Source organism: Chiloscyllium punctatum, chromosome 20 (genome assembly GCF_047496795.1).
Source record: "Chiloscyllium punctatum isolate Juve2018m chromosome 20, sChiPun1.3, whole genome shotgun sequence".
NCBI classification, from domain to species: domain Eukaryota; kingdom Metazoa; phylum Chordata; class Chondrichthyes; order Orectolobiformes; family Hemiscylliidae; genus Chiloscyllium; species Chiloscyllium punctatum.
In genome coordinates this window covers 6846364-6865968 of record NC_092758.1, presented here as the reverse complement: position 1 = coordinate 6865968, position 19605 = coordinate 6846364, and the positions used below count along the sequence as shown (strand labels likewise).

Here is a 19605-nt window from a genome sequence, read left to right as displayed (position 1 = left end):
CAGTTTATCTTAATAGGCAAAATTGCAGACAGGTGGACAGCATTTCCACTTGTGATTATAACTGTGATTTATATTGTTGCGAATATATTTATAGGAAAAAACAGTGCTGGGCTGAAGACCATAGGTTGGAGAAAAAGTAAGTTAATGGAACAAACTGGATCAGTCTTCCAAGAGTTAGGACAGACATAATAGACTCCTCCTATGATACATGATCCTGAGGTATTAAACTGTGATTAAGTAGCTTCTCAAATCAGACAGACTCCAAGATCCCTAATATTCCCTTTTTGCTTCTAGGGCACCAAGATGTACACCATGAGCAAACCCTCAAAGTCAGGAATTTCAGCACGGAATGTGATTTGGATGAGATAGGCTCTTCAGTGAGACCCATGCAGAGAGTAAGCAGACACCTCCAGTTTAAAGACAAAAAGCACTGCCCAATCACGAACCAGATGCTCAATATTCTGTCAGCATTCCAGAGTTTCTCCGACGAATCACTTACTTTGTTTGATTATCAAATGAAAATATAGTCTCAAATGCTCCACTTGCAAATTTTTTGAACTTCATCAACACATGCAAATATTAGATCAAACATAAGCCTACTTTGTAAACAGCCTTAGTGCCCAAAATATGAACTCAGAACTTGGATGTTCTTGTGCATGAGTCACATTAGTTGAAGAGTAGACAAAGTCAGTAAGCAAAATGTTATTAGGTAATAACATTGGAGGCAGATCAGAGAAGGTTCACTAGATTAATTCGAGAAATGAAAAGCTTGTCTATTGAGAGATTGAATAGTTTAAAACTAAACTCTGGGAAGTATAGAAGGATGAGAGATCTAACTGAGGTACAAAAGATGCAAAAGGTGATTGACAAAGTCAGTGTGGAGTGGATTTCCTCTTGCGGGGCAATCGAGAACGACAGGTCACAGATTCAGGATAAGACGTAACAGATTTAAAATGGAGATTAGGAGGAATTACTTCATCCAAAGGGTCGTGAATCTGTGGAATTCTCTACCCCAAAGCATGGAGGATTCTGGGACACAATAAATTTAAGGAGATACAGATTTTCAATGAATAACGGGCTGAAGGATTATGAGAAGTAGGCAGGGAAAGTGAAGCTGTAGCCCAGATGAGAGCAGCCATGATGTTAAATAATACAGCAGGTTTGGGGACCGAATTGCCTATTCTTGCTCCTAATTATTTTAATTTACTTAAATCTGAGCTGAGTAGATATTTCTTTACTCAGAGGATATTTAATTCACCAACGCCAAAGACAAAGGATGATTAGTTGATGAATAAGTGAAATACAAGCAGGGAGAAAACAATTGGTCCATCAAGTAAGACTCCATTGTTAAGGGTGATTTAACTGCGGCCATAATTATATTTGCTTGCCTGTCTTCCACAACCCTAGCCTTATGACACCACTTTCCAAATCCACAAATTCTACCATCTAGACAACAGCAGATGCTGCTTCGGATACCATCACCTGCAAGGCATATAACACCTTGATTCAAAACTGCACTGCTATGGTTTCACTATTACTGTTCGAGGAAGACATTCATCACTTATTTTCTCCAGGGAAATTAGGGATGGACAAAAGTGCTGACTCGCCAATATCGATGAATGAATAAAAAATGTCAATGACCCACAACCACACTCACTGTGGAAATGAATTCCAAACAGTAATGACAATAAGAAAATTGTCATCATCTGCATTTTAAAAGGGATAGCCCTTATTTTTTAAATAGCAGTTTTAAAGAACTGTAAACTAGTTCTAGGTTGCCCCACGAAAGGAAACATCTTCTCAGCATCAACTCTGTCAAGGCGCTTCAGAATCTTATGTTGCAAGAAGACCAGATCTTATTCTTCTAAACCCCCATGACCACGTGCTCAACTTGCTCAGCCTTTTCCTATAAGGCAATCACTTAAACCTAGGAATCAACCACATGAATCTTTTCAGAATTAGTTCCAATGCAACAATGCCACTCCTTAATTCAAGACACAGTACTCCAGGTGTAGTATCACCCAATAACCTGTTCAGCTACAAGACTTCCCTCCTTTTACACGTCCTCTTCTTTGGAATAAAGACAACATTCAATTTGTCTTCCTATTTGAAGAACACTTAACTGAAGTAGGAAGGAAAATTTGAAGGAGGCATAAAAGATTTGAAATCTTTGGGTTAAAGCGGAGACAGTGCCAAAAGTCTTAATTTCAACACACGCAATAATGATGAAGATTGTGTGCTTAGCAACAGTAATTGTGTCATGACTAAATTCGACTTGAGAGAATGTCACCTTACTAACATCAGAGCAGCAGAGAAAATAACAAGTTAAATTGCTCATGAATTTTTTTTTCACAGCAGTTTGAACAGAATTGTGACTCAATTGTCACAAAGTGCAAGACCATTTTTAAACAGTGGTTCTAGCAGGATACACAACCTTTTCTAATCTAAGTTATTGTTGCTGATTCCTCTTTGTGAGGCAAAAAGTAATTTCTTGCTCCAAGTAACTGTGAGAAAGAGCAATCACTAATTTTGGAACTCTGGTCAACAAGACTGCATCGTACATCTTAGTGCAATTAAAAGCTGCTCGCAAATGAGTCACGATAGTCAGAAGACATGAAAGTGGCTGCAGTGACCATCGAACACAGTGAAGCAAAGAACTGAAACAATGTTCAAGGGCTACTGCATGTACATAGAAACGGGGAAATCAGCACAGTGGAAAAAAAAAGTATATCGCTCCACTAGTTTCTTCAAGTAGTTCATGAAACAGCTCCTGTAATGAAAGCCTTTGATAGCCTCCAGCTCATATTGATAACATTTCTGTGCGGACATCAATATTTAACTCAAAGGACATACAATGCAACAGCACTGGGGCGTGGTAATTCAAGTAGATAGTCGGGGCTGAGTCAAAACTGCATTAAACTGAAATAAAATACTGAAGTAAAAATCAAGGATCAATCCAACATTCCTGAAAAGCAGATGGTAAAATACATTTTACCTAGCCTGAATGCATGACCTTTATTTATATTACATTTCATGGCACAATGTTGTGTCAGTATCTTAACTGCTACTTTGGAGAATTGCATGCATAGATTGTTTTTGGGTCTGGACAGCAATAAAGTTTTCCTTTCATGATTTTGCAAGAAATCTTCGGTTAAAATGCAATTTTGAACTGAAATACCACTAGTACATATATATGTATCCCATCAAAAGAGGGTACTAAAATGCATTAGATGGGTACTTCTTTATTTGAAAATGTGATCAGCGCCCTGGCAAATTGTATAACAAGGATTGTTGACATTGCTTTAAAGCAGGTGATGGTGGCGGGTGGGAGGGGAATGGGGAGTGGAACGGGGTGTTAGTTGATGGGAACTTTAAAAATCAAGAAGAAATGAGAATACTGATGTGCAGGCTATGATTTGGCAAATGATAATAGAAATGCCACAGGAGTAGAAAGAAAATGCAGAAGAGTGCAGCAGAAATTAGAACCAGAATAAGTAACAATGCCAGAAAGTCAAAGCTTAAGGCTCTTATCTGAACGCACACAGCAATTGAAATAAGATAGAGGAGTTGATGGCCCAAATATAAAATGAATAAGTATAACTTGACAGCTCTTACAGAGATGTGGTTGCAAAGTGACTTGGACTGGGAACTCAATATGGGATAAATTGGATGCTCTGGAAGAATACGCAAAAAGGAAAAGCAGGTGGAGCAGTGTTGCTAATAAAGGAAGGCATCTGTTACATGGTGAGGAGTAATATAGGTGCAATATACAATGATATGGAGTTAGTGTGGGTGGAAGTGGGGAATAGCAAGGGAAGGAAGTCATGGGTGGGAGTCATCCATAGCATTGCCTCATTGTAGGTTGAAGTACAAATCCGGAAATAACAGGTGTGCAAGGACACAAAAACTGTTATGGGCTTTTTATAATATTTGTTGTCTGGATAAATTAGATGGACAACAGTGACATGGAAAATTAATTTTTGTAGAGTGAATCAGAGATTACTTCAAAGAGTGGCATGTTACACAATTGATCCTGGAACAGGCTATTTATCTACCAATTCCTGATGAAGGGCTTATGCCCGAAACATCAATTCTCCTGCTCCTCGGATGCTGCCTAACCTACTGTGCTTTTCCAGCACCACACTCTTGACTCTGATCTCCAGCATCTGTAGTCCTCACTTTCTCCTATTTATCTACTAAAATGTGATGAAGTAAGAAATAAAAATCTTGTTGGTAAAAATTCTTTAGGGGATCGTGATCATTACATGATAGAATTTCAAGTTCAGTTTGAAGGAGATTAACACGGGAGTCAAACTAGTGCCATCAAATTAAATAAGAGCAATTGAAATAGTATGAACAAAGGGTTGGCTAAGCAGGCTGGGTAATGCTAAGAATAAAAACTGAGAACTGCAGATGCTGTCAATTAGAAATAAGAACAGAAGTAAAAGTTCAGCAGGACTGGCAGCATCTGTGAAGAGAAATCAGAGTTAATGCTTTGGGACTGGTGACCCTTCCTCAGAACTCTGATTGCTTTTCACGGATGCTGCCAGACCTGTTGAGTTTTCCAAGATAAAGAATAAGATCAACAGATGGACAATGGCAGACACTTAAAACAAACATTTCATAACATTCAGCAAAACTTCATTCTGGACGAAACAGAGGAGTCCATGAGAAGGGTGAACCAACCATGGTTAACTAAGGCAAAGTAAGGAGAGTAGCCAATCCACAAGGCAGGCACATAAAACAGCTAAAACTAGTGGTAGGCTAAAGAATAGATAATTTGTTTTAGCAACAGCAGTAGATGACTAAATTGTTGATAAAAAGGCAGGAGGTTAATTGTGAAAATAAATTAGAAAAAAGCTTCTATAAGTATTTAAGATGAAAGAGTAGCTAATGTGAGCATGGGACTGGAGAATTGATAACAGAACAGGGAAATGACAAATAATTGAAATCATTATTTTCCATCAGTCTTTACATTAGAGGACACTGTAAACATCCAAAAGGTATCAAATAAGCACCGTGCTAATGGCAGGAAAGATTTTGTGACAGTCTCTACCAGGGTGAACAAAATAATGGGACTGAAGGCAGACAAGACACCAGGACCTGATGGCTTGCATCCAAAGAGTTTAAAAAGTAGTGCTGAAGAAATAGTGGAGGCATTCATCAAAACATTCAAGAATTCACTGGAATCCAGGAGGTCCAGTGGATTGGAAACTGCTAATGGGATGCCCCCATTCAAGATGGAAGGGAGACAGACAGTAGGGAACTGCAGGCCAATCAGCTGAACATCTGTCATTGGAAAAATGCTGAAGTCCATTACGAAGGAAGAACAGCAAGATTATTCGAAAAAAATTTAAAGCAATCAAACAGTCAGTATGGTTTTGTGAAATAGAAATTGTGTATGAAAAATTGCTAGAATTCCTTGAGGATGTAACAAGCAGAGTTGATAAAAGGGAAGTGTTGCCTTTGGATGTCCAGAAGGCATTCAATAATACATAATGCTACATAAAAGTTTATTGCACAACATAGGATCTCATGGTACAAAGGGTAATGGACTGAGGATTGGTTAACATAGAAAACAAACTGCTGTCTTAATGGGACTTGTTCAGATTAGAAAGATACAACTGGGGAATGCCACAAGGGCCAGTCCTAGTGTCTCAGTTATTTCTGGTCTCTGCTAATGGCTTGGAGAATGGAGCAGAACATAATGTGGAAAACTTTGCTGAAGATACAAAACAGGTGGGTGTAGATATTGTGATGAAAAATTAAAGAATCTACAATATACACATAGACAGATTGGATGAGTTAGGAAAAATGATAGATAAAGATTAATGTAGCCAAGTGGAGTTCTGGAAAGGAGTTAATTTAATCTCCATAGTAGCTGCCTTTTTGTGCTGTGATCTTTAGATTTGGTAAAAATGGACAAGGGCAATATGCGAAAGGATTAACAAGTATAAAAATAATTATAATTACAGTATTGATTTTGCTCATCTATGGATGCAGAATTTAAGACATTGCAACATATAGTTTACCACGGAGGGGAAAATGGTCTACAGGTCCCTTGAGATTCCCTGTGGATAAACTGTCTCAATTTACTTACGGCACACAGCAATTAATGCAGAATGAGCATATTATTTTATACAAAATCAAACTTCTACCACATAAAATGAATGCGTGTTGAACTAGTTTAATATTAATGCCAAAATGCATGATCTCATTTACAACCAACCATACCCCTCATGTCTGTAAGGTATAATTAAGGAGGAAACAAGTGCTTGTCAAGGCAATTAAGGCGTTGGAAGACTTTACAGCATTTTATGTAATTTTTTTTTGGACATACCAAATATACAATCTTTCATTGCAATATTAAATTCATTGAAATCTAGATGATTTTACAAAGGTGGAATAAGTTAGACACAAGAACAATTTTCTGACTGCGGAGTCTAGACAAGGATACGGATTCAGCACAAGGTGGTAATCATTTAAAATTGAGGAGATGAGGAGAAATTTCATTATTTAAAAAGGACTGAGAATAGAGTCAGAGATGTACAGTATGGAAACAGACCCTTCAGTCCAACTCGTCCAAATATCCCAACCCAATCCAGTCCCACCTCCCAGCACCCGGCCCACATCCCTCCAAACCCTTCCTATTCATATATCCATCCAACTGCCCCTTAAATGTTGCAATTGTACTAGCCTCCACCACTTCCTCTGGCAGCTCATTCCATACCCATACCACCCTCTGTGTGAAAAGGTTGCCTCGTAGGTTTCTTTTATATCTTTCCCCTCTCACCCTAAACCTATGCCCTCTAGTTCTGGACTCCGCAACCCCAGGGAAAAGATTTTGCATATTTACCCTATCCATGCCCCTCATAACTTTGTAAACCTCTAAGGTCACCCCTCAGCCTCCTACGCTCCAGGGAAAACCGTCCCAGCCTCGTCCTGTAGCTTAAATCCTCCAATCCTGGCAACATCCTTGTAAATCTTTTCTGAACCCTTTCAAGTTTCACAACATCTCTCCGATAGGAAGGAGACCAGAGCTGCATGCAATATTCCAACAGTGGCCTAACTAATGTCCTGTACAGCCGCAACATGCCCTCCTAACTCCTGTACTCAATACTCTGACCAATAAAAGAAAACATACCAAACTCCTTCTTCACTATCCTATCTACCTGCGACTCCACTTTCAAGGAGCTATGAACCTCCACTCCAAGGTCTCTTTGTTCAACAACACTCCCTTGGACCTTACCATTAAGTGTATAATTCCTGCTAAGATTTGCTTTCCCAAAGTGCAGCACCTCACATTTATCTGACTTAAACTCCATCTGCCACTTCTCAGCCCATTGGCCCATCTGGTCCATATCCTGTTGTAATCTGAGGTAACCCTCTTTGCTGTCCACTACACCTCCAATTTTGGTGTCATCTGCAACCTTACTAACTGTACCTCTTATGCTCGCATCCAAATCATTTCTGTAAATGACAAAAATTGGAGGACCCAGCACCGATCCTTGTGGCACTCCACTGGTTACAGGCCTCCAGTCTGAAAAACAACCCTCCATCACCACCCTCGAGCCAGACCTGTATCCAAATGGCTAGTTCTCCCTGTATTCCATGAGATTTAACCTTGCTAATCAGTCTCCCATGGGGAACCTTGTTGAATGCCTTACTAAAGGCCATATAGATCACATCTACCGCTCCGCCCTCAAATTTTCTTTGTTACTTCTATTTTTGGATTTTTCTTCATAGATAGTCATAAATGATTTGATATATTAGAATCAGGAATACAGAGATACGGGGAGTGGACAGGGGAAAGTGCCATTAAAGTCAATGATCTGCCACAACTGGACTAAAGCAGGACAGTTTTTACAGGTATATGGTTTCCTCCTGTTCCTATCTTAATTTCTTACATTTGTAATATCCTATATTGACAACTGCTGCTTATGTCACCCCGAAAGGAATAACTCTTTGCACCAGGTAGAAATGAAAGCTGATAAGAACAGAAGTTGCTGGAAAAGCTCGGCAGGTCTTGCAGCATCTGTGAAGAGAAATCAAAGTTCACATTTTGGGTCCGGTGACCTCAGACCTGAGGAAAGCTGAATATGTTTGTTGGCAAGTTTATTTTTAATTACAAAGAATGCATCTTTCTGACTTCTTCGTTGTTGTGAAAATCAAGATTTTACTTTCCACAAATTGAGCTGTGATTAAAGGATTTTAGCTTCACCAAATCACTGAATTTTAGAATTCCTTCCTTCCTGAACTTATCCTCCCTCCCACAATGCAAAGGCCTTTAAAACCAAAGCCAAACAATTAATCTGATTGCTTTTCACCTTTATTCCTCTTTCAATTTGATGTTTGCTCTCCCCTTTCACTCATACAAATTGGTTCTCATTTTATATTAATTTTAATTTTGTTTCTACATGACCTGAAAAACAAGGGGCAAAGACAAGGTTCCTTTGGAGAATAAAGGATACATGAACATCAACTATCCACAAAACAACATGACCCTCTCTCACTAGTATCCGTACATACAGATAAGGAAGGGCACCACTTCCACTGGGACAACACATCCATCCTAGGACAAGCTAAACAGAGACACGCACGAGAATGTCTAGAAACATGACATTCCAACCAGTACTCTATCAACAAACCCACTGACTTGGGCCCCATTTACCACAGAGAAAAAGAATAGGAAATGACATCACCAGCCCAAAGAAACCCAAACATATAGATAGAAAGCAGGAGACATTAGCAATACTTCGTCCAGAGGCTCACTGAAGATGTTACTGAGTATGGTGACAAAACATCTGAAAATGAACCTTCCAGCTCAGCGAACAAACCTACATCCAGAACCTCAACCTAAGCTACAAATCTTCTAAAACTAGAACATTAGAGTCATACAGCACAGAAATGGGCCCCTCCATCCAACTTGCCCATCCCAATCAGGTTTCCTAAACTGACCAGTCCCATTTGACGGCTCTTAGACCATTTCCCTAAAAACCGTTCCTGTCCATGTACCTGTCCAAATGTCTTTTAAATGTTGTAACTGTACCCACCTCTACCACTTCCTCTGGCAGCTACATTACCCAATGTGAAAACGTCAGCTTTCATGTCCCTTTTATATCTTTCCCCTTTCACTTTAAATTTATACACTTCAGTTTTGGACTCCCCTACCCTGGGTAAAGAAAGGACTTGATTAGGAGTAGTCAGCATTGCTTTGAGAGTGGGAAATCATGCCTCAAAAATTTGTTACTGTCCTATGATGAAGTACAAAGGGATCGGAGTGCTAGTTGAGGATTCTCTAAAGGTAAACATGCAGGTTGAGTCCGTGATTAAGAAAGCGAATGCAATGTTGTCACTTATCTCAAGAGGGTTGGAATATAAAAGCAGCGATGTGCTACTGAGACTTCATAAAGCTCTGGTTAGGCCCCATTTGGAGTACTGTGTCCAGTTTTGGTCCCCACACCTCAGGAAGGACATATTGGCACTGGAGCGTGTCCAGCGGAGATTCACACGGATGATCCCTGGAATGGTAGGTCTAACATATGAGGAACGGCGGAGGATCCTGGGATTGTATTCATTGGAGTTTAGAAGATTAAGGGGAGACTTAATAGAGACGTACAAGATAATACATGGCTTGGAGAGGGTGGACGCTAGGAAATGGTTTCAGTTAGGCGAGGAGACTAGGACCCGTGACACAGCCTTAGAATTAGAGGGGGTCAATTCAGAACAGAAATGCGGAGACATCTCTTCAGCCAGAGAGTGGTGGGCCTGTGGAATTCATTGCCGCAGAGTGTAGTGGAGGCTGGGACGCTAAATGTCTTCAAGGCAGAAATTGATAAATTCTTGATGTCACAAGGAATTAAGGGCTACAGGGAGAATGCGGGTAAGTGGAGTGGAAATGCCCATCAGCCATGATTGAATGGCGGAGTGGACTCGATGGGCCGAATGGCCTTACTTCCTCTCCTATGTCTTATGGCCATGAAGGTTGACGAGGGCAGGGTGCTAAACAGTCGATATGGATTTCAGTCAGGCTTGTGATAAGGTTCCACATGGTAGGCAACTCTGGAAGGTTAGATTGCATGAAATCTATAGGGATCTGGAAAATTGAATACATAATTGGCTTGATGGTGGAAAGCAGTAGATAACAGTGGAAGGTTGCTTGTCGGATTGGAGGCCTGTGACTAGTGCAGTGCCTCAGGGGTCAGTGCTGGGCCCATTGCTGTTTGTTATCTGTATCAATGATTTGGATGAGAATGTACAAGACATGATTAGTAAGTTTGCTGATGACACTAAAATAGGCAATACTGTGGATAGCGAAGAAGGTTATCAGAAATTGCAGCAGGACCTTGACCAGCTGGGGAAGTGGGCCAAGAAATGAACCTAATATAGATAAAGTTTTGTAAAGTCAAATCAAAGTGGAGTTTCATAGTGAATGGTAGGGCCTGAAGGAGTGTCGTGGAACACAGACATCTTGGGAGTTCAGGTTCACAGTTCTCTGAAAGTGGATCACAGGTAGACAGGGCAGTGAAGGTGGCTTTTGGCACACTGGCCTTCATCAGGCAGGGCATAGAGCATAGTGGTTGGAAGCTTATATTGCAGTTCTACAGGATGTTGGTGAGGCTGCACTTGAGGTATTGTGTACAGTTTTGGTCACCTTGTTATAGGAAGGATGTTATTAAATTGGAAATAGTGCAGAAACAAAAAGTACAAAGGATGTTGCCTGGACTCAATGGTCTGAGTCATAGGGAGAGGTTAGACAAACTAAGCCTTTTTACTTTAGAGCATAGGAGACTGAGGGGGGATCTTATAGAGGTGCATAAGATCATAAGAAGCATGGATAGGGTGAATGCACTCAGTCTTTTTCCCAAGGTGGAGAATCAAGGACTAGAGGGCAACAGTTTATGGGAAAGAATAAAAGGGATCCTAAAAGGGCAACTTTTTTTTTTTACACAGAAGGTAGTATGCATACGAAATGAGCTACTAACAGAAGTGGTTGAGGCGGGTAGATTAGCAACATTTAAAAGTAATTTGGACAAATACATGGACAGTAAAGGATTAGAAGGATATGGGCCAAGTGCAGGGAAATAGGGTTAGCGTGGACAGACATTTTGGTCAGCATGCACCCAGTTTGGGCCAAAGGGCCTGTCTCCATGCTGTACGACTCTTTGATTCAATGAACTTGGTTATTCACTTTATCTATACCCCTCATGATTTTATAAACTTCCATAACGTCACCCCTCAGCTTCCGACACTCCAGGGCTATAGCATCCCAGCCTATCCAGTCTCTTTTTATAACTCAAACCCTCCAGTCATCCTTGTAAATCTTTTTGCACCCTTACCAGTTTAATAACTTCCTCCCTATAGCAAGACCTGCAGAATTGCATGCAGTACTCCGAATGTGGCCTTACCAATGTCTTGCATGGCCATAACGTGACTTCCCAACTCCTATACGCAACGCTCGGAGACTGATGAAGGCAAGCGTGCCAAATGCCATCTTTATCACCCTAACTATCCACATTAGACTCAAATGTAGGCTTTTTAAAAATATATTATCTAGATACTGCTTATCTCTCCTCTCAGGTAAGAGAGAATTTTAATGAAGATGCAAGTCATTTACATTCTCAGGAACACAATCAAGCCTATCATCTTTTTATTTCAGAAGCTTTGTCACATTAAAACATGTTATCAGAGTTAGGATCTTCTCATTAATTTGAACATCAAGTGTTTCCAAATGATCTAACTGAAGAGATTTATTTATGATTGCTCATTATCATGGGGCAGTCAAGTTTTCAAATAATCTCTTCCACAAGTCTACAAATCTTAGCACAATGGAATAGACTACATAGATTCATCCCCAAGGCTGCATTTTCATGTAGCCTTGTAATGCAAAACAGATGAAACAAACGTGTCCAAATACATGGATAGAATGGTATCTTCATCCAACGGAGTTGCTAGGTGGAATGCATGGGGTTTGAGCAGAAGGTTGATGGAATCTAATCACAAAGGCATTCTTTTCTCTAGTCTGGTTCCATATTACTGCCTGGTTTATTACAACCCCTAAGTAGCAGGCTTGCTGGATGCTACAATGGTACAATAATAACTAATTTGCAAAAGTTGGCCAGATGTCCTGTGTTTGCTGCCCTGAATTTCAGCTGCAAGCAGTATTTTAACAGGAATGAAAAGGTCAAAGGTGCAGCATATGGAAACGTCTCTAACAGCAGTGGAGAAAAGGGGAAGGAACACAACTTGGAAGCGTGACTTAGACGTGAACTCAGACTACTGATACAATAGACTTATTAATTCAACTTTATTAGGAAAACAATTGTCGAGCAGGTTCTTTCAAAAGATATCTTTTCAACTTTAACTCGATTAAGAGTCCTGGTCAAGCTCCTAAAATAAGTGCACTGACAAAACTGCAATATGCTTCTTCATGAAATAATAATTGTTTAAAATTAAAAATTCTGGGACACCTTAAAATTCCTAATTTTCAGACTGCAGGGCTCAGAGTTTGAATACCTAAAATATGGCCTATTCCTGTTTATTTAAAGTAATTGCAAATTTTAAAAACGATGGTACGATGAATAATTTGAATGAAACAGCAATCTTATTTCGAATTAGATGACCTAAACTAAAAGTCATTTGTAATTAGAAAGGTAAACTTGCTATTCCTGAAAAAAAAGTCCATCTCCAACCAACAGTTCCTTGAAATGAATTGGGTTTGAAACTGTGAAGTAGAAAGAAAAATGCATTGAAACATTTCTGGTAGCACTTATTCAGTACTAAAGACACAAAAAGCACTGTTCTTGATCAGTGAATAGAACAGCTGCTAAAGTAAACATTTAGTGGATAATAGTGTTGGTTCCATCTCTTTTAGCTTTTGCAACATTAGGAATCAGCTGCTCCAAAAACATCAGCAGTGAAGTACAAATTATAGTATCCGTCAATCACCAATAATACACAGTAAAAAAAACCTGGTCAGTTTGATTCAATGTAGGATACTATATAACTGTTCTCGTTGAAATCAGAGCATTTCTTCACTAATCATATTAAATCCACACAGATTGCTCACAATGGTCACGATGCACAGCAGATTTATGCTTCCCCCTTCAGTGATGTGAGAGAAAAGATCACATGCACAGAATAGGAAATAGCAGTAGAAACAGATGCAGCATTCTTGCTGCAGAAAAGGAAGCTGTTCAGTGGAAAAAAAGACAATCCTTTAGAGCAGCACATGGGATGTTTTAATTCAATACATAAACTCCTGGGAGATAATCCCCCTACCCGTGCCAGGCTTGGAGTTTGGAATAGTAACTCACACAAGGCAGATGAGGAAGTTTTCGGCTGTAAAGAATGGAAGTCCATTGAGCTGGGAGGGGGAGGAGACAGAAAAATGCTTTGTCAGAGCAGCTTCACTTCAGAATTTTGTGGGTTTCCAAAGACCTGAGTGGAACAGAAGACTGCACCGACTCAGTTCCTTAAATATCTACACAAACTATTAATGCTATCATATTGGTCAGGTTCATGAATATCCACAAAGGCAGGTTATGGACTCAGAGGCCACTCTACTTGGTAGAACTCTTGAGACTTCGTACAAGTTAATTCGTGAAAGCTACAGTCCTAACAAAGCTTTCTACTAATGCAACAGATTTACTTTTGTATTATTCTACATTTCTAACTTCTACATTTTCTCATAAAACGCTCTTGAAAAGAATCCCTACAGTACAGAAAGCTGGTCATTCGGCCCACTGAGTCCACACCGATCCTCCGAAGAGCATCCTATTCAAACCCACCTCCTTATCCTATCCCTGTAACTCTGCATTTTGCATGGCTAATCCACCTGGCTTGTACATGACGTATCCTACCTGCCAATCTTCCTTCCTCCCCCCCCCCCACTTCTCTCTGACCTATCACCTTCATCCTCAACCTCATTCACCTATTGTACTCTTTGCTACCTTTGACCCAGCCCCACCGCCCTCCCATTTATCTCTCCACCCTGGAGGCTCCCTGCCTTCAGTCCTGATGAAGGGCTTTTGTCCAAAACATTGATTTTCCTGCTCCTCGGATGCTGTCTGACCTGCTTTGCTTTTCTAGCACCATTTTAATCAAGACTCTGATTTCCAGCATCAGCAGTCCTCACTTTTGCCTTGTTCATCTCTGGACATACAATGGCAATTTAGCATTGCCAATCCACCTAACTTGCACATCTTTGGACAGTGGGAGGAAACTGGAGCATCCAGAGGAAACCCACGCCGACATGGGGAGAATGTGCAAACTCCACACAGACAGGCACCCGAAGGTGGAATCAAACCCGGGTCCCTGGTACTATGAGACAGCAGTGCTAACCACTAAGCCACCAAGTTTTGGCAGAGCTTTAAAATCTAAAAATATCAGGCATGTTTCCAAATGCCAGCTTGTAGACAAGTAAGAACTATGACAATACAGTATCCTGTGATGGAACTGGAACCTAAAAAGTACTAGTGCCACTTGCATCTGTTTCTAATTTTTATTCAGCTGCTGTTGCTACTTGTCACCTTCTTGCACAAAAGGCAATCCACTGAACAATTCAGCTGGTTGCCAGAAGTTGTAAACCAGGTCTCCAACATATCAGAAAGGTATCAACGGTGGCTTTTTAATATTTGCCTTAGAAGGAGTAAAGAATTCAAAGGAGTTAGAGAAACCAGATTCAAAATGAATTCAAGGTGAACCATGACATATGGCCAACTGGTGAGCAGTGGAATACATTGTGTTTTTGGGAGGCGTGTTGGGTGGAGTTAAGGCCAGCTGGCCTCTTGAGCCTGATCAACCATCTAATGTGGTCATAACTAAATTCTGTTTCCTGACTGCCTCTATTAAACCTCAACTCCTTCTTGATCAAAAATCTGTCTCTCTCAGTCTTGCATATGTTGAATGACTCAGCCTATAGTGCTTTCCATGTAAGAGAATTCCAAACACTGACTATTGTCAGTGAAGAACCTCTTCTTCATCTCTGCCTTAAAATGGCAGGCCACCAATCTTTTAACTGGGTCCTCTGGTTCTATATTCCCCCATGAGGAGAAACATCCACTCTGCTGAATTAACTCACTCCATTAATGTTTTGTTCATCATTTCGAGTCAGGACCACAAAATTAGAAAGGTCAGGTAGTGGTCATTCAGAACACTCTTCTAGTGACAGAATGTAGAACAATTGAACTCATGCTGTTCCCTATTCTTCCTTCCCCATTTGACCTATAAAATATTGAATAGAAAACGGATTATAAAATGCAATTCACCAATACAGAAAACTAAAGGTGTAACTCCAAGTTCAAACCTGAGAAAAAATTAGCAATGCTAAGAAAGGAATTATTTTATAAACCTGGAGAAATTTCCAGCATCAAAAATTTAAAAAGAAGGATTGCTTTTGCAAGCTGATAACCTTAACTAACTCTTGGGGGCAGAAAACATTGCAAAGTAAGAAAAGCACATTACCCTTTGCAGAAATTATATACTTTAATTTGCTGGTGAGGTAATAAATGGGCTAGAACTATTATCAGGAATCTCTCCTGGGTACTTCATAGCCAGGAGATGCGCGGACAGACTGAATGAAAAACTAAGTACAAAATTCTATACTTGGGGTTGAGACATATACTTGAAATGTGGATGACTGCAATTTCGCTACACTATTAATAGACAGCATTTCAATAAAAGTTCAGAAAAATGTACCTTTGTCCCAGGCTGGCTAAATATTAGTCAGCTGTAAAGTGGGAACACAAGCTTCCAAATGCAGTTTTACCATGTGTGGATTATTATTACTCTGTCTGTACATTTACCACATCATTAAAATGAAGTGTGTTCGAGAGATCAAGTTTCTGCTATTTGAAGACTGGAAGAAATGCTCAGGACTTTCAATCCCCAATAGAAATAGAGACAGCCATTGTGAAACAGGCAAGCCATGGCCATTAACTCCTAACTGAACTCAGGTTACAAAATTAACAAAAAGGAAATAAAAGACAGCAGATGGTGAAAACCTGGCAAGAATGGACATGCTGGAAACAGACAATAGGTGAGGCTGCAACTGTGCAGGGATCAGCAAAGTTTTAGTCTTAATTACATTCAAAGCCAAATTAGGTTTTTGATAGCAGATTCGGACCTATACTGGAACTTACGTCCTCTCCACAGATGCTGCGGAGTTGGCTGGGTATAATCATCATTTTCCACCTCCATTCCCAATTAGAAAATGCTGAGCAGGCTACCTTTGACAGTAACACAACTGACAGGAAGCAAAGTGTAGTTATATCCTTGACAAACAAACATCTTTAGCGTGGATGCACGTGATTAAATTTAAAATGCCATGGCTAAAATATTAATTAGGCAAGGAAAGAAATGCACAGTAATGCATAGGGCACCCAGTGGGCATTTTCTTCACCAAGGTTATATTTTCTATTTGACTTTAGCAAAAAAAAGACACTGGATATGATAAAGGCTGTCAAACAAATTGTTGATCTTGTTTCCAAGCCAGTTGACTTTTACCATTCAGAGCTGGTCAGTATACAGTTCTGAACTGTACTTTTTGATCAACAGCTGTGAAACTCATTGTTTTTGATGTTTCGTTCTTATTTTTTAACGAAAGAACAAATTACAAATGTTAATTTGTGTGTCCTCTCATTCACTTAATTAATAGTTAATTGATCAATTTGAATCAGTAAAATATAAAATGAAGGTGGCCAGTCAGCTTTCTCAGATCTTTCCTGTCATTCAAAGCAAATACGAGTCTGCCTTCACACTCCACCTAAATCACCACTGTGCCCTGATGTCCATTCAGCTGTCTTTGCTTCATGGTCCAGATACTCATACTCAGGAAAGGTGTATATTGCTGTCATTCTTCAAATCTTCAATTGGAGAAAGAATGGACTAAATTTCCATCACACTTCGTATGAAAAAAAAACTACCTCTTGATTTCACCCATATATGATCTGGCTAAGATGAGTAGCACATCACATTGCTGCTTACCACCATCCCCCCCACCCCCGTTTCTCTGTATCCAACTTATTAAATTCCTCATTTTAAGTACCTTGATTAAATCACCCCGTCAACCTTGTCTATATTTATGTGGAAAGCTGGTGAGGGATTGCAACTTCAGGGAGTTAACGTGCGTTATAAATATTTTGAACGAATTACCTCATCCTTTAGTTGACTATTTTCATTCAACAGTTTCTTATTTTCAATCTCCACCTCTGTTTTACTCGTCTCTAGCACCTGTTGCTTTGTTTGAAGTTCAGAGAGCTTCACTTCAAAATCTGCTTCTTTCTTCCTTATTTCCACTTGTAGTTCATGCCGAGTGGTCAACTCCGAATCAAGCTGTTTCAAAACCAAAAAATACTTATTACAGGCAGAATACAGCATTATACAACACAGGAGGCCACTCAACCAATGACATCTGCGGCACCTCTTTGGTGAAACTACAAAATGAATTCAGTGCCATAGAAAGGGGTTAACACCAAAATTATTATCACTTTTCAAGGAAGACGTCGATATAGCCTGTGGCTCAAGGGATGAAATGTTAATAGTTTTGTGGAGGATTATGAATGGCATAGCAGGCTTGAGGGTGTTGAATGACCTATTCCTGCTCCTATCACTCAAATCAACTTCTGTATCCGCATTGCAGTTTATAAAAATTAATAAGAAAAATTATATGGAATGGGCACACTGAATGGGAAGAGAATTAGGACAAATTTGTGGGGGAGCTACATAACCATCAGACAGCATATGGAACTGATCACTATTGAACAAAAGATTTATGAGCAATTACCCAAACCTGTTAACATAATGACTGACATATCTTTAGCACTGTTAATTTCCCAAGGCATTTCACAGGAGTGTTATTAAACAAATTGAAACAGCAAGTCATAGAAGAGGATACTACATCAAGTGACCAGAATCTTGGCCAAACAGGTAGATCTTAAGAAGTATATTAAAGGAGGGAAGTGAAGTAAAAAGACAGTGAGATGTTGCATTGGAATTCCAGAGCTGCAAGTCTAAGTAGCTGCAGGCAAGGCCACCAATGGTGCAGCAACCATTACAGATGCACACAGGGTCAGAATTAGATAATCGTAGACATCACGGAAGGCTATGCGGTTGGAAGAGATTGGAGACAGATTAGGAAGGAGCAATGCCTAGAGAAATGTGAAAGCAAGGAGAATTCTAACATCAAGTCGTTTGTTTACCAGAAGTTGAGAAAATTCAGCATGACAGCGAGTACCTTTGCCAACTTTTATAGGTGCGCCATCGAGAGCATTCTGTCGGATGCATCACTACCTGGTATGGCAACTGTACCATTCAAGATCGGGGACGGTTACAGAGTGGTGAACTCAGCCCAGACAATCACAAAGGCCAACTTCCCATCTGTAGAATCCATCTACCAGGCCTACTGTCAAGGAAAGGCCGCCAACATTCTCAAAGATCCATCCCATCCTGGCAATACTTTTCTGCAGCCTCTACCATCAGGGAGAAGGTACAGAAGCCTGTACACATGCACCAGCCGGTTTTGAAACAGTTTCGACCCTACTGTTGTTAGAGTACTGAATGGAATCTCAAACTCTTAGCATTCACCTGTACCTGTGTTTTTGTTTTTGCCGCTGTTTACCTATTATTTACTTATCTGTGCTACTTAACTCTGTGATCTGCCTGTATTGCTCGCAAGACAAAGCTTTTCACTGTGCCTTGGTACACGTGACAACTAATTCAATTCAAGTATAGCAAGTAATTATCAAGGTTCATGGAACACCATCTTTTATGATGAGAGGAATTTATCATGAGAGTAAAGTTAAACTGGGCAGTGATTAGATCATATCTCAAATTGTGTGTGCAGATTTGGTCTTCTTACTTAAGGAAGGCTATAAATAAACGGGTGTGGATTAAGGAGAATTAACAGGTTGATAACTTAAAAGAGGGCGTCATCTCAGGAGGTAAGGTTGGACAGGTGCGTCTGGTTTCTACTGGAGAATAGAAAAATGAGTGGTGTCCTGACTGAATGACAAAAGTTCCTGAACAGTCTTGACAAGGTTGATGTGGAAAAGAAGTTTCCTCTTGGACACTCCGGAACTGGGGGACACTTTAAAAATCAGGGATTGCGCTTTTAGGACAATCCAGGGAAATCTTTTTTTCTCTCATAGGGTTGCAACTTTCGAACAGTCTACCTCAGAAGGTGACAAAAGTGACATCACAATTTTTTGTTAGGGAGGAGTTAGTTCAATGTTTGTTAGTCAAGGGAATCAAAGGTAATCAGAGGTAAATGGCCTTATTAAACGGCAGAGCAGACTTGATGGGGCTGAATAACTTACTTCTACTCCAAATTTATATTTTTTTTTAAACTGAAGGACTGTAAATGTTATACCCTTACTCAAAAACAGGCAATTATATGCTGCTGGTTCATTACAGGCAGAGGGAAGTCTTTGGAAACAATAAACTCAGAAAAATTAATCATCAGCACTCAAAGCCAATTTCAGAATTAAAACAAAAATTCAGGGACAGTGTAGGAATGATGTAGGTCAGAATCATCTTCTAGTGGAATTACAGAGGTCAGTCAGATTTATGCTGGCACTGGCAACTAAATTAATTTCTTAAAAATAA

The 19605-nt window shown here is 39.9% G+C and overlaps 1 protein-coding gene across 1 annotated transcript in view; it reads right to left on the bottom strand.

Annotated features, from left to right (window-relative positions):
• Positions 1-19605, bottom strand: part of LOC140491842 (protein diaphanous homolog 1-like) — a 342842-nt gene that overhangs the window by 182808 nt on the left and 140429 nt on the right. Inside the window, exon 15 of the mRNA XM_072590241.1 lies at positions 17155-17334. Within this exon, the coding sequence (XP_072446342.1) occupies positions 17155-17334 (180 nt within the window). The remainder of the gene's footprint in view (positions 1-17154; positions 17335-19605) is intronic.